At 44.0% G+C, this 16,899-nt stretch overlaps 1 protein-coding gene across 1 annotated transcript in view; it reads left to right on the top strand.

The window, feature by feature from the left end:
* fgf22 (fibroblast growth factor 22) overlaps positions 1 to 16,585 on the top strand; it is a 136,050-nt gene extending 119,465 nt beyond the window's left edge. Inside the window, exons 2-3 of the mRNA XM_041204905.1 lie at positions 4,829 to 4,932; positions 15,999 to 16,585. Coding sequence (XP_041060839.1) covers positions 4,829 to 4,932; positions 15,999 to 16,193 — 299 coding nt within the window. The 3' untranslated portion in view covers positions 16,194 to 16,585. The remainder of the gene's footprint in view (positions 1 to 4,828; positions 4,933 to 15,998) is intronic.
* Positions 16,586 to 16,899: the final 314 nt, after the last annotated feature.

Genomic DNA, 16,899 nt, shown 5'->3' on the forward strand with positions numbered 1-16,899 from the left:
GGGCCGAATGGCCTATTCTGTGCTGCATATCCAGTGTAATCCTATGATATTCCACATCTAAAAAGTGTAGCTTCTCCCAGTAGCTCAGAAAAATTAGTCAGTGAGTGCTCAGCTTTATAGGCCAGAACCTTTCCAGTTTCAACCCCTGGTCTGTGTTGAGCTACCCGTTCTCCACGTGGACAATTGTAAGACAGCTATAGCTATCCTCTTCACTGCTGGATTATGGAGAACATGATTGGCTAAGGTTCTGTTTCCTATCCAGTGACTCTTGCTGAGATCAAGTGCCCTGTATAGGTGTTAGGCAAGGAGAGAATTGGTTGGGCTGTTCTGTCATCAGATAGGCTGCCAGTATTCACTGTCACAGTTGGCACATGACTAATGGCCACTCTGCCAAGACACCAGTGGGTGACTGACATCCAACACAACCACTGTGACCTGTGGTTCAGCAGGAAGTCATTCTAAACTGTAACGAGGGTGGCCAGTAGAGGATGCCCAAAATACTGGACACAAACCATGCCAAACACCCCCCCCCCCCACCCACCCCCGCAGTGCCAGCCTACTAAGGGAATAATGGTGACATAATGGTAATTTCACTGGACTAGTAATTGGGGAGTCCAGGCAACTGCTGTGCAGACACAGGTTCAAATCCCCCCACAGAAGCTAATGGAATTTAAATTCAATGAACAAGATTTGTAATTGAATGTGAGTCATTAAACTAAAATCGGTTGTTGTAAAAACCCATCTGGTTCATTAATGCCCACTGGGGAAGGAAACCTGCTGTCCTTCCCTGGTCTGGCCTACATGTGACTCCGGATCTACAGCATTGATTTTGACTCTTAACGGCCCTCTGAAATGGCCTAGCAAGCCACTCAGTTCAAGGGCAATTCGGGCTGGGCAACAGATTCTGCCTTTGCCAGTGACACCCACATCCCACGAAAGAATGAAGAAAAGGAAAACTCCCACATGTGCACAGATGCAAAGATGATTAGGAGGACAAGGCTAGTATCTTGTTTCCTGGGCACTCGCTGAATCATTTTGAATGAATGATATTGATATTAGCTAATGAGGCTGGTAGGAACACATTGAGGGCGGTAAGTTGCAGGACAGGTCCAATTGGACCTTTCTCATATGCGCAGTCAACCAACCTGGAAATTATCATGAGGGAGTTGAGCTGACATCTAGTCAATAGGGTGACCTTTGGAACGAGTCTCTCTAACTGGTTGATTTTGCCATTATTCATTACTGTATCTCACTTGCTGGTCAGCAAGTACCCGCAAAATGAACAGGCCTTCCCTTGCCTGGGCCTGAGCGACGTTGTGAGCTTAAAAGGAAGTGGCTGCTGCACCGAGACTTTGAAATACTGGATCGAAGATCATCTGGTCCTGCAGTAAGCCCCAATATGGAGAAATTTGGACTCTGTCAGTACTAAATCAGACTCATGGCCACCCTAACTCACCCAGCAAGGAATCAATAGATCAGCAAGGAGTCAACTATCGAGAGAAGGGGAAAGGCAAAAAAAGGCCTCAAATACACCCACATGGTCTATAGACCCTGGATTATTCAAGCCATGACTGAAAACTTAGGCGGGATTTCCCTGTCCCGCTATGATGATGCAGGGCCAAAAGATCCCACCCTTAGTTTTTCTGCAGCTGGAATCCACAACTAAATACAGACCTCAAAATCTGTGGTAACAAACATTCATGTGACCTACAGAACATATAGTGCCAGTCCTATCCCTGTGCCTGGTTTTCAGTAATGACGTTTGTCAATCAAAAATCACAAAGACAAGGATTTTCCCTTTTACAAAGCTTTAAGGTTTAACATTGCAGATTTTTCTGAACAGGCAAAGTTTGGATTAACTGGATTCTTGAAGCACAACTAATAATGCATGCAAATTTAAAGGGGGGCAGTGCAATGGGACAGGTTTAAGTAACAGCTGGAAAACTCTAACTTGTTGCTTAACTGAAATAATTTTGTATTAGGAAACACTATTTGAAGATAAGACCAAACACAAATAAGGTTCACTGGAAGCTAAGCACAGTACATTTAATCACTGTCCTGCTACTTACGAATTGCCTACAAGTCATGGGACTCCATACATTACATCCTGTTGATGTGGTAATTGGTTGACAACTGTTTAAGATACTCTCCCTTAAAGGTATGTGCACATTATATCACAGCATCCCTTTTTTCTAACTAAAGGTTCACCCTTAAATAATCAAACTATTTACATGAACGCAAAATAGGTTAACATTGTGTCTGAATGGACTTTAACACAGAGCAATAAATTTACAAGTCTCTGAAACACATTACCAGTTTGCTTATCCATCCAGCTTTAGTTATGGGGATCTTTGCTGAAGGCTGCTTTTTCTTCAGAATTCTGGTTAAGGATACTTTGTTTGTGTTGTATCTTAGACTGTGTTCTTGCTGTAAGAGGGTTACTCATTGTTTGTGGTTGTGGTATTGTTCTGATTTAGCATCTGTTTTGCCACACTATTATGCCATTTGTTTTTTTCACACCTGATTCGATCGTAGTTCTGGCCATATGCTGATGATTTTTGCCGGACTCCAAGTGCCATCAGTTGGTGTTGTACTCGAACTTTCTGTCTGATGTTCAAGCTGGGTAATTTGTTACCCGCAAGCATCTCATGGGCATCTTTCATCTTCCCCAGTATTTCAAGTAATGCATCACATACTCCTCAAGAGCTTGGAGTAAGAGGAGCTTGTTTGAGGCAGTGATATCGAGGAAGCTCACATATTTTGGGCATATGATATGAACGGGCAGGAGTGATGGAAAAAGAGGTAATGCAAAGCAAAATGCCTGGAAAGTGTGCACAAGGAAAACCAAAGATGGCATGGATGGATAACATCAGAATGTGGACTGGACTGTCTATGGGACAGGAAGTATGAGCAGCAGAGAATAGAAATCAGTGGAGAAAGATTGTTCATAGTGCGGCCAACCCTCGTTACGAGGGTGGATGAAAGACAAACAGACTCCTCAGAGTATCAACGAGAGATGACTGGGTAGTGTTGTCCACACATGTCTGCTGAATAGTAATTCTGCATTCGTTCTGCAGCGCAGTAAAGTATGCACATTCGGAATGGGGATACATATTTGGTTCAAATAATATTGTGTAGCCCATTGGCTGTTAATCTGCATTGAAGAGTTAGGTGGTCTTCTCCCAGTGTAAGTACAGGGTTTCCGATGGTGCTCCTTGTGGTCTGTGGTCCTCGTCATTGTCTTGACAATAACATGGATGGTAATCAAGGATAGATCCTTGCACGCCAGTAGGCCTGTGATCACTGCACCCATAGTGTCCACAGTATAAGATATCTGGGGTAACCAGGGTGAGTTTTTGCAGCAACATTTAAGTATAATAGATCCCAGGGATGGAATTGCTGAGTCACTATGCAAGGCGAGTTTGGTGTTGCTTGGCCAAATCATCATTTACCACTTCTGTGAGTATATACATTTCAGTGTATGAAGTGGAAGGATGTTTGCACCTGCACCAGTATCGCACACAGATTTAATTACATTTGGAGTCAAAACTGCAAGCTTGAAATTATCAAAAGAAACTAGGTGCTTGACATGCCAATGAGTAAACACGGATGCTGGCTTAGCATGTAAGGTGTGAAAGGAATTTGCATTTTTAGATAAATGAAGGGATTTGGATTTCAAAGGGATCTTAGTCTGTTTACAACTAGCCCAATGAGCAAGGCTAAGAAGTGTGTTTATTTTTCCCAAAGGTTACTGACAATATTTGCAAAATGAAAGTTTTTATATTATGAGGAAGATACAGTTTTGAAGACATATGGAACAATAGAATTTACATATTAAAAGGAGAGAAATATATATAAAGTGAAATGAAAGGCTATGTGGGAGAAGGCCATGTAAGATCTAACAGGAATGTGTGAAATAACCTTAATGAAGCTTCCAGCCATTTGTGCCTAGTGCTGTATAACGAAACTGAAGTTGGGGGAAAACCATCTGGAATTCCACTGTTAAGTGGGTATTGTGTTAACTTGCTGGTTCTGTTTTAAATCTAAAATCTATTTTGGACTGTTGCCTTAAAGGGGTCAGGTTAATTAGGAATTTTAGGAGTTATTATAGCAATAAGTAATTGTAGTCTTATGTACGTGCTTGAAATCTTTTATTTTGTTAATAAATATTTAATAATTTAATTTTTTAAATCTGTAAAGGTCTTGGTGGACTTATTACTTCTGAATTCATTTCCTGCTTAAACTTTTCAGCAATTAGACATTTACAAATTAAGCTCTCCCAGATTTTAACAATCTTGCTGAGACCTGATGTCTCCTGGCTGGTGGGAGATCCAGTCCCAGGATAAAGGTACAGTGTGTATAGAATCCTACAAAGCTGCTGAATCCTTACACATGGCGAGTTTTGATAGTTCTTTCACTTTCACACCAGTTCTTTTCTTCTGCTGAACTTGAAGGGTTTGAAGCTTGTATTCTGCTTAGTAAAATCTTCAAAAAGCATGCTGCCACCATGTTACATTCTTGTTCTTCTTCGACATAAACATAGCAATCATACACAAGGATTTGTGAAACACAGTATTGTGGATTCTTGGTTTGACAAGATTATGTACAGATAACGTTCACTGGGAGCTAAGCACAGGATATCTATTCTCTACCCTGATGCTTGCAGACTGCCTACAATCTATGGGACTAATACATCAAATCCTGTCAATGTGGTATTTATTGCCAGTAGTTTAAAATTCACTCCCTTAAAGGTATATGCACATCATATGACAACATCAGCCATGGGGGAAAAATCTTCTTATAATACATGTTTTTTTGTCATTTGCAGGTATAATGGAAATCAGATCAGTTAATGTCGGAGTAGTCGCAATCAAAGCGGTCAATACTGGCTTTTATTTAGCCATGAACAAGAAGGGAAAGCTATATGGCACGGTAAGGTTATATAAGCATCACAATTTCACATAGAACTTATAAATCTAGGTCCTAAACGTTCTCTTTAAAAACATTGGGTTTGATTTAATGACTGTGACCATGGGTCTGTTTACTGGCTGGACAGCTGGTGGTAACCCCTCCATGGTCAATTCTGCAGGTGTGATTTAAATCGTATCAGAAATCAGGCTGTCGGGGTGGGGAAATTACACTCCACCCATCCTGTAGGTTTTGCGGGGCTACATTTCTTAATTGGGGTTGGTTTTTTACTTCATGGACCCAGGTTTAAATCCTGGTCAGACTGATATGATATATATCTCCCTTGTCTGTTGACTGTAAAGGTCCTATGGGAAATTAACATAGACGCTCAATCCAATTCCCATTGGATGTTGGCATAAAACTTCCCATAAATTGGTATTCTCCCTCAGGGAGGCTAGGATGGTTGCTTTGTTAAGAGGAAGGTGTAATTCTTGCACATTAAAGGCTGCTCTTCTAACACTGGGCTGAGGCAATTGCTGAGACAGAATACACAGATTCAATATGCTGGACTCAAGTGGAGATGGTGGTGTAGTGCTAATGTCACTGGGCTAGTAATCCAGAGGCCCCAGGCTAATGCTCTGGGGACACCAGTTCAAATCCCACCATGTTCAATCAACAAAACCTGGAATTGGACACCTGTACCACTATGGCCATATCTCAGAATCACAGAAATGTTAGAACGCAGGAGAAAGCCATTCAGCCCAGAATGTCTGATCCCGGTGTCCATCAGGATCACAAAGATGAGAAAACACTTCACCCCCAACTCCACATGGACCCTGCATATTCTGGGTGGGGAAGCAGAAATACAAGCACAGTGGTTCCTGAAGCTTGTATTGAGATTAAAAACCTGTGGATGTTCAAGGCCAATGTTTTTAAAGCAATGGGTTAGAGTTGTAGAAATCTGGATTTGTCAAATGAAATATGTCTGAAAGAATGTGGGGAAGTGTTGTCCTGTTTCTGTATTAACACATTGTGTTTCTAAATGAGCAATTCACTTCGTTCCATTCTCCTGTCTTCTCTCGGTCACCCTGTGCATTCTTCCTTTTGAGACAAATGTCTAATTCCCTTTTGAATACTTTGATTGAATATGCCTCCACCACACTCTCAGGCAATGCACTCCAGACTTTAACCACTCGCTGTGAAAAAGTTTTTCCTCATGTCTCCATTGCTTCTTTTACCAATATTTTTACCAATATCTTTAAATATGTGCCCTTTCATTCTCGACCCCTTCACAAGTGGGAACAATTAGTCCCTATCTACTCTGTCCAGAGCCCTCATGATTTTGAATACCTTTATTAAATCTCCTCTCAGCTTTCTTTTCGACAAGGAACACAGTCCCATCTTCTTTAATCTATCTTCATAGCTGAAGTTCCTCATCACCAGAATCATTCGCATGAATCTTTTCTGCAATCTCGCCAATGCCTTCACGTCCTTTCTAAGTGTGGCACCTGGAACTGGACACAATACTCCAGCCGAGGCTGAACTAGTGTCCTACACAAGTTTAACATAACCTCCTTGCTCCTGTACACTATGCCCCTATTAATAAAGCCTAAGGCACCGTATACTTTATTAACCACTATCTCACCCTGTCCTACCACCATCAATGACTTATGCACATGTCCACCAGGTCCCTCTGCTCCTGCATCCCAGATAGAATTGTGCCCTTTCTCTCCATGTTCTTCATTCCAAAATTAATCACTTCACATTTCTCCACATTGAACTTCATCTGCCACCTGTATGCCCATTCTACCAACTCATCTATGCCCTTTTGAAATTCTACATTATCCTCCTCACAGTTCACAATACTTCCAAGTTTCGTATCATCTGCTAACCTTGAAATTGTAATCTGTACATCAAGGTCTAGGTCATTAATATTTTTAAGGATATGCAAGGGTGCCAACACTGACCCCTGAGGAACTCCACTACAAACCTTCCTCCAGCCTGAAAAGCATCCAATAACCATTACTCTATGTTTCCTGTCACTCAGCCAATTCTGTATCCATGTTGCTATGGTCCCTTTTATTCTGTGAGCTACATAACTTTGCTCACATGTCTGTTGTGTGACACTGTGTCAAACAACTTTTGGAAGTCCGGATACCACATCAACATCATTGCCCTCATCAACCCCCTTTGTTACCTCTTCAAAAAACTCTAGCAAATTAGTTAAACATGATTTTCCCTTAATAAATCCATGCTGGCATTCTTTAATTAACTTGTATTTGTGCATGTGACTATCAATTTGGTCCTGATTTATTGTTTCTAGAGGCAGAATTTTACGCTGAATGGGCGGGCATGCCCCCGACCTGCTCGAGCGTAAAAGGGGTGCAGGGCCAGCAGGTAGTCCAAGGCAGGGGGGAAGCAGAAGACGCCACTATCCTGCTGCCAGGGTTTACAGGTGGTGATGCAGCTACCTCAATATGTCCGAGGTGCACTTCCAAATGAGGCTCCGCCTCTCAAGGGACACAGTGACCTCTAATTGTCAGAGGACTGGGCCTGAGGTCAGCTCCAACTGTGTGGGTGGACACCCCATGCCACTGGCTCTGAAGGTCACAGTGGACCTCAACTTCTATGCCTCCGGCTCTTTCCAGGGGTCAGTGGGGATATGGGTGGAGTCTCCCAAACAGCTGACAACAGCTGCGTGAAGCTGGTGACAGAAACTCTGTTCAGGCAGATACTGACCTTTATTCTTTACTGTATGTATGGACGAGGCCAGCCAGGCTGAGTGAACCAGAGGCTTTGCAGCGATTGCTGGATTCACCTGCGTCCAGGGTACAATCGACTGAACATGTGGCCATCAAAACTCCAGCGGATCAGCCGGGTGCCTTCGTCAACAGGAAGGGCTTCCACTCCATGAACGTGCAGATAATGTGTGACTATAAGATGTAGATTCTGCAAGTCTGTGCAAGGTACCCAGGCAGCTCCCATGACACTTACATCCTGAGACACTCCTGGGTTCCGATGCTCCAACCCAACTGGATGGATGGCTGCTGGGTGACAAGGGCTACCCGTTAAAAAGGTGGCTCATGACGCCTCTCCACCACCTAAGAACAGAGGCAGAGCAGCGTTACAATAGGAGTCATGCCTTCACAAGGGCGTTGGTAGAGAGGACCATAGGTCTTCTCAAGATGCGCTTCCAATGCCTGGACCATTCAGGGGGAGTACTACAATACCCCCAGAGCGGGTGTCACTGATAGTGGTTGCATGCTGCACTCTCCACAATCTGGCATTGGCAAGGGGGGACCCACAGGAGGAAGAGGATCTTGATGCAGCTGCACAGAGGCAGACCTCAGTAACCTCCAGGGAGGCAGTGACACCAGGAATGCCTTGATCCAATGCTCTTTCAGCTAGGCTACCAAAGATCTATTTCCACCTCATGCCAGGGCTGCTGGCACCGTCCCAGATGTCTGAAATGATTCCTTCATTTGCACCCAAAGCCCACTCAATACCTGTGCAGTAAAGTATCCATCCATTCGCATCCAGCATTACACATTGGTGTAACCTGAAAAGAAGGTGAAGGATACTCAAGTCATTAGAACCAAAGCAAATTTAATGTAATTGTCACATTGAAATTATTATGACATTACCATTACTGGTGTACTGGTCCACACCAGCGGACATATAAACCAAACATAAATGAATAGGAAATCACCCGCGAACTGTCCCTTTCATGCTCATGGTGCCCTGAATTTGTGTTTGCGAGTGCTACATCTTGGTGCTGCCCCCTCGCTGGCACTGGTATTGGAGACAGCCTGCTCACTCTGCTGTCTTGTTGGCCTTGATGACCTTGGCGGTCGTCCTCTGACACTTGGAGCCTGTGCTGGCCCCGCCTGGAAGGGATCAGCCATTTCCACAGCTGGCATCTCCCCAGTCATCGCAGCCTCATTAGATGCAATGGTCACTGGCAGAGGGGCAGAGAAGCTACTGCCGTCATCCACAGCACCCTAAGAGGAGCCCACAGGAACGACAAGCAGCTCGTCCGCCAACGTGAGGTCACTCTGGACCTCCCTGCATGCCGTTGATTAACAGGCACCTTAGCTGGGATACTGGGTGCCTCATCCATCTCCCACACTGGCACTGACCACCTAAGGTTATTGCCTATGTGAGGGCTTGTAGGTCCAAGTGCAAACCCAGGTACCCTTGATCCTGTCCCTGGAGCTGCCTCTCCATGAGAGTCGCCACTCTCTCAATGGAGGAGGCATTGCGCTCGGCCATGAGGTCAACGCAGTGCTCACGCTCCACATGGACCCCTCTACAATGGAGACCATGGCACGCAGACCCTCATGGATCTCCGCCAGATCCTCCCACACATCTCACTGGACATCCAGCATCTACCACCTAAGGGACGACTCCAGCCTTCGACTGAGCATGGTCCTGGTCCCTAGCAGTCTTCCGACTGCCGGCGCCCTGGACACTCTCTGTCTCTGCCTGCACCTCAAGCGAGTGTGAAGTACCCTCACCAATGTGCACTGACATTCTGGCCACTGATCTAATGCCCACCGAGGTGCTGGGATGTGCGCTGGTGCCTGGTTCAGAGGGCGGGTGTGACACAGGGGCAAATGAAGCCCGATGTCAGGTGGGCCCTACAGGGTCCAGAGAGTGAGTGCGTGCTGGCGAATCTAAAAGGGAAAACAAGGATATGGTATTAATTAAAGACATCACACTGTCACTGTGTATGCCAGGCACCCTGGTGAGACAATGGAGATCTGCATCATGGTGCCATTGTCTTTCAATGATCAATGGGGACTCCAGGTTCAAGGATCCCATCCGTGAAGAGACTACACTAGAAAGGTTGCACAATACAAAACTCTCGCCTCTGTGCACTGCCCCCTTATCTCCGTCTGGCAGCCCCGCCTCCCCACGCCCGGCTACATGAGGAACATGCAGGCTCTCCAGCTCAAGGGCGTCTTGCTTGAACCTAGTCAGCAGCAGCAGGTTGGGGGGGCCTCCACCTGTACGTGACCTCTCTGATTGGTTATGGCTCATCTTCTCCTGAAAGGACAGAGGAACATTGATTAGTCCGCTCTCTACCTGCAGGGCTATTGCAACCTGGCCAACCCCACCTGAGGAACACCTCGCAGGGCTCATCCGAGTTGTGGCCCTTGAGCCGCAAGGCACTCAGTCCCAGCAGCCAGGGATCGCCCTCTTGGCCAGCTCCGGCGTCATTGACAGTTGGCACTCAGACTCTAGCACCCCTGAGGTCCACGAAGGGACGGCCACACCTTTATACTTCTGCACACTGACCCATGCCAACACAGTACTCACCCTTCCTGAGCACAGCAGGTCATTGAACCTCTTCCGGCGCTGCACAGTTAAGAGTCAACCACATTGCTGTGGGTCTGAAAGGCAGATTTCCTTCCATTATTGAACCAGGTGGGTATTTATAACAATCACTGTTACTGAGACAAGCTTCATGGGCTGGATTTTTCCGTTGGCGAGCAGGGGGCGGGGCCTGCTTACCGACGGCGAAATAATGCGGGATAACATTGGGGGAAAGTCCCAATGTCATCCCGCCCCATTTAAATATTCAGGAAGGCAAGGGCACAGCGACATCAGCTGTCTGCCCGCTGACCTGTCAATGGCCAATTGAGGTCATTGTCAGGATAATTAAAACAATTAAAGGACCTGCCTGTCCAACCTTAAGGTTAGTGGACAGGTCAGGAGCCCCAGTAGGAAGGAGAAAAAACATGAAACCTCATCCACCGGCGGGATGAGGCTTCATGTAGGGTTTAAAAAGGTTTATTAAAGTTTCAGTGAAATTTATTAACATGTCCCATCTCATGTGACATGGTCACATGAGGGGGGCATGTTAAGGATTTTATTATTTTTCAAGTTTGTACAGCTGTCAGCGATCTCCCTGAGGCTGCACTTAGCCTCAGGGAGATGTGCACTCTTTCGTGCGCATGCATGAAAGAGCGCACTCTTGCATTTGGGGAATCCCCTCCCCCGCCTGCACAGGGAGCACATAGCACTTCCCGGCGGATGTCACGTTGTGCGGGCCTTAATTGGCCCGCCCACTTAAAATGGTGGCTGGGCCTGCTTCTCTGGTGGGTATCAGCTTCCTGCCTGCTGGAGATTGGGTTGGGCCTGCCCACCTGGTGGGCAGAAAGTTCTGCCCTATATGTCAGATTTATTAAATGAAATCAAATTCCACCAGCTACCATGGTGGGATTTGAACCCATGTCCCCAGAGGGTTAACTGGGTCTCTAGATTATTAGTCCAGCAACTTTACCACTATGCCACCACCTCCCCCATTCAGGGGCATTGTTCTCAAAATTTATATTTAGTAGGGTCTGCCCAATGACACAGAGCCACAGAGAACCTAAATTGGCATCTGTGACTGTGTAGTAAAGGATTATTGGTTTTAATCATGCCAACTCTGTCTTTCACTTTGTGTGGCAGATCTTTCCAATAGCTAATTTCTAGTGGCCATTTAAAATAAGCACTATTCCATTCATGTCTGTAGATTATGTTGCAGTTATTCTTCCTGAATTCCACCTTGCAATTAGTAAGTGGCCACACGTCATGTGACAATCTTCTTAAAAAAATTGAAACACTAAATTCTGAGGAACACAACGACCTCCTTCCAATTCGGCTTTTCAAATGAGGTTTCCCAGACTCTAGAGAATCTTCAAGGTGGTATCTGAAGGGAGCTATATGACCTATAACCGCCTGCTACTAATTTTATTGAATTACGATAATTGCACCAAATAACTGCAGCTGGAAAGTTGGATTAGGCTGGGTAGCTCTTTTTTCAGCTATCACAAACAAGCTGGGCTGAATGGCCTCCTTCTATGCTGTAAATTTCCTATATTTCTACAACATTGTCGTCAATGAATGAGAGGACACCCCTTAACTGTAACTATGACCTTTAGCCAATAGGTACATATCAAAATATTTTGCCTATTTTAACATAAAAAAGGATTGACATTTTTTTAAAAATGTGAACTAAAATCCAATTTGAAGAAATTCATTGATTTTGATCCATTCGCATACAAAATAAAAATACAATTAGTGTCAACTTCCCTTTCTCCATTTCCCTCCCATTTTCTACTCCTGAAGGCACTCAGACAATTTTATCACGTACAGCTCCCTCCATCCAAGTAATGAAGCAGGCTGTTTGACTAAGAGGGGGAGGGCCTGAAAGCCTAGCTGGACCCTGCACTTACCCAATATCTAAACATGTACAGTTTCCAACAAGATTCATTGACCAGCAATAGGAAAGAAAGAACTAGTGTTTCTCTGGCACCATTCACATTCAAAGAATGTCACAAAGCCTTCACAGCTAATGAATTACTTTTGAAGTGTAGCCACTGTTATGTAGATAAACATAGAAGCCAGCTTATAAATAAACAAACAAGACTGAAATGAATGAGGTAAAAGCAAAAAACTGCGGATGCGGGAAATCCAAGACAAAAATAAAAATTCCTGGAAAAACTCAGCAGGTCTGACAGCATCTGCGGAGAGGAACACAGTTAACATTTCGAGTCCGTATGACTCTTCAACAGAACTCTGTTCTTCTGTTGAAGAGTCATAAGGACTCGAAACGTTAACTGTGCTCCTCTCCGCAGATGCTGTCAGACCTGCTGAGTTTTTCCAGGTATTTTTGTTTTTGTTTTGAAATGAATGAGAGGTTTTTCTGAGATTTGAATATTGGTCAGGATATCTGAACGCTTTACATTCACCTGGGCTGGCTTGGTTTAAGGTCTTACACAAAACACACAGCAGCATTTCCTCCTGCACTAAGGGGCACAGACCCTTCTTATGTTTTCCCCCTCCACTGGCCAGTGTTGCTAAAATGTCACCTCACTTTGCAAAACCTTCAATTTTTGCTCTATAATAGGAAACATGATCGCGGATTCTGTCATTTCTGGGCTGTTACTTAAATAAAGTTTTGTGGACTTATTAACTGAAAAGGGCAAGGAGATCAGCCTATCCTTGCACACATTACTTATTTACCAAATTACTTAGCAGCTGTTAGAATAATGCCTCTTGCTGAACTTCACACCCGACCCTGCACTTGAGTGGATTCTGATACCTGCCACTGATACTGGTTAAGTGTGATGAATTTCATCCCTGATAAGGGCAACAAAAGAACAAAATACAAAGGAAACACATTGCCTGGATCATCTTTCATAACCTGACACACAATAAATTCCTACTTTACCACATGCTTCCATATCATGGTTACTGCTTTGGTCTAGAGCACAATACGCCAGGCTATCCTGGAGACATCTTAGAAACATTTTCCGAGCACTTGTTTTACCGCGCTAATTACCCAGTGGATTGGTTTGTCTTTATTTTGGGGGGAGGTGGGGGCAGGGCCGGCGGGGAAGTTGACTTTTTTTGGACTTTTTGTGCTCAACACTAACAAATGGAACACTTCCCATCTCAGGTGACCGGCTTCGTCAGTCAAATCAGGAATCACTCATCTACCTTCAGGGTGAAGTTCTCCCAGTTACATGGCCCTATTCTGAACAAACTCCAACCCCCAGCATCATAAAGTTCAGTCTTACACCATGTGCTCAGTAATTACCATTGCAAATACATCCGCATGTCTACCATCTTTATCTGAGTGATTCCTGATTTGGCTGCTGACGCTGGGCTCCTGAAATGGGGAATCGCTTCATTTGTTCATGCCCAAAACCCCTCCATAAAAAAAGCATCTCTTTCTAGCACAGTGTAGCATTTCCGTTTCCCATAGCAACCATCTTTGTGCCTAGCTTCCCGATTTAGCTTAATTCTATGCCAAAAGGTCCATGGTCCTCTGAAGCACTAGAAAAAGATTTCGCAAGCAATTGCCTATAACACAAATATTTGACTGCAGCACCTATACGCTTGAAGTCAATGTTACTTTCCTAATGGAAAATCTGAAAGTTTAACCCTTAAGCGCCTGAAATATTTTGAATGGTCCTCTTCCTCTGAGTTGGTCAGTTCTGTTACTTAAATCATGTTTTTCAGAAATATCAATCATTATGAGGCTTCTTAAGTATATAAACAAACAATATTAATAATTCAAAAAATTTATATGGAGAATAACAGTTGCACTGAAGGAGAAGCAAGATAGATAAATGAGGGAGTAAACAATAAAAGGTTGTGCTAATAGGATTAAATAAGATGCGGCGGGAGGAGGGTTGTGTGAGGACAATAGACACTGGCATTGACCAGTTAGGCCCATTGGCCTGTTTCTGTACTGTAAATACTATGTGACATGTATGCACGTGCATGGGTAAGAGGCAGAGATGCTGTTGAGAATCGTATGATTTATGATGATTCAGCCGCAAACTGCATTTCAACCCCTCAATAGTAAAAGGAGATGACCTGGGCATTGATGTACTTGCTGACTGCTGTAATTATCAATCAAATGTTTTACGGTCTAAGACTGTGAATTATGGAGTCATAATGTGGGAAGAACATGGTCTCTTCACTCTCCAGCAGTGCCGTGCCAGTCAGCCCTATGGAATGCAACAATTGAAATTTTGATTCAAACTGCTTTTCATTCAGAGCCCCTTACAGTCTGCAGCACTGTGAGCTGACCTTTTGGAATCTGCAAAGATGAGGTTGATAACTCTATGCTTTGAATTTCAATCCTTGTAATCCCCACGTTACGAAGTTGCAATTTTCCTCGCACCACTATCTTGCACTTTGCTCCAGACAGTGAAGTCAACTGTATAGTGATTGGCTGAAATCTTGAGGTCATTGATCTCTTATCAGTCAGGTCGACTGAAGTTCAGTGTCTCTTGGCTGAAAAGCAATGAAAAGTGATGGAGCAGACACACCAACGTCACTTTAAATTTGGGAATCAAAAATTCTGTCAGCGGCCTACGTTAAAACGAATCACTCATTGGCAATGTTTTACAAATTAAAGGTTCTGCCGAAGACCACATCACAAACTTAGAGAGTTGAGTAGCCATTATAACTTTCATTTTTCTTTTTTTTGGGGGGGCGGGGGGGAGGGGGTGGGTGGTTGTTTTAGGAAAAAGGCTACTTGTCATTTAAGCTTACTTTCCCATGCTACATGTGGGTAGATAGATAGAGTGGAACACATCATGTGAATGAGGAAGGGAGAAGGTTGACACAGTCCATTCTTGCCTGCCCTCCTTGCCACTTACAACTTTCAAAAAATCTGAGATGACTTTACTCTCCGAGGTAGTAAGTAGCTCCTTTTGGGGGAACAAATGGGAACTATGGAAATGCTGGCACAAGAGAAAGAAAACAAATGTTTACTGTAGCAAATATTGACCACAGGTGGCAAAGTGCTTCTTTCACAAAGTGCTTCTTCCATTATATTTATGTTCCCTCCCTGCTTGGGATTGAGACAATCCTGTTTACAAACCTGCTTTTTCAAAACTTAAGCTGGCTGGAGGTAGGAGAGCTTCTCCTTAGACATATTCGCTGCCTCACTACCCAAACCCATACCCAGCCACCCTTACCTCTGCTACTAAGATGACATACCTATCAAATCTACTCACCGAGGGGAAAATGCTAATGCTTTTCAAATCATAGATTGTTAAATCACACAAACAAGCCATTTGGCCAGCAGGTTTATCCTGGTATTTTTCTCCATGAATTTCCATAGATTACTGTCTTTTCCCACTCCCTCAGCCATTCCCATGCCTGTTTGCATTTTTAAGCCACTATCTAATTTCCTTTTAAAAGGATTTATGGATTCTGCATTAAAAATGGTTTGTGGCCAAAAAAAAATTCACAATCTATGCACTTTCCGTATAAATAACTTATTTGTAAGCTCCCCTGTGATTTGTGCCTCATTATTGCTGTACCGCTGACCAATTATTGACAAGAATTTCCCAGTTGTAGTCACCCAGGACTAACGCAGTGAAATTCATACTGATCACCTACTGGCTTCTTTGGGAAGGGGTCTGCCCCTGGATAGCGTGGATATGTATTTTGGAGATGGTGGCAACAGAATAAATCACAGCGCCCAACAAGGAAGGAAAAGCTTTTCGAAAATTCTGTGGTCTATAAAAATCATCCTCCAACTGTTGATCTGTTTCTTTTTTTCTCTTTTCTAGGAAGAGTACAACAACAATTGTAAGTTTAAGGAAAGGATAGAAGAAAATGGTTACAATACCTACGCCTCTCTGAAATGGAAGCACAAAGGGCGGCAAATGTTCATCTCATTAAATGGGAAAGGGTCTCCTCGCCGGGGACATAAAACGAGGAGAAAACATCTCTCAGCACACTTCCTACCCATGATGGTACCCTAGACGTCAGCTTGCGCCACATGCCCTGAACCTTATATCATTACCAAGTCTTGCCAGTTGACGCTGCGAAAGAGAAAAAAAAAAATGCACATTTCCTTTTTCTTATCGGGGATCTCGTGGACAGAGCTACTCTCCCTGCATTAAAGCTTGCGCAGGCAACAGAGCATTTACTGTTGTAAATATATGTTTTATTGCGACCATTTACAGCACTCTTCATCAATATAACTTTAGGACTTCTGTAGAGGAAAAGAAAACCCTTCAGCCACAATAGACTTTAAAAAAAATGAAGCAGTAGGATTTAATGGAACAACTTGTCTTTTTTTTTGAAAAGAAATCTGAAAGAAGGTAATTTTCTTTTGGCTTGGAGCTTGGACTAAAACAGTGACAATGCTGTACGCGTGTCTGAGGTTGGGGGGTGAGGGGGGGAGGGATGAGGGTAGGTAGGACTAAGTAACTGTTGAGCACCTATACCAAAGTTCTGAATTGTTGCAATGCACAGAAGACTGTGCTCTAGTCCAAGAAAGACTGCATTTGTAATTTGCACCTGGTTTAGAGAGGCTACATACAAGTGAACCATTAAAAGGTACCTTCCATAAGTTCCTGACTGCATATCAACTGCATTTCCATCACAGGAGATCCACAGTGGGAAGTCCAAACTGATCTATTGTGAGCACTGAAGAGGTGGATTTGTGACTCTCCTGTTACTGCT

Source organism: Carcharodon carcharias, chromosome 14 (genome assembly GCF_017639515.1).
Source record: "Carcharodon carcharias isolate sCarCar2 chromosome 14, sCarCar2.pri, whole genome shotgun sequence".
NCBI lineage: Eukaryota > Metazoa > Chordata > Chondrichthyes > Lamniformes > Lamnidae > Carcharodon > Carcharodon carcharias.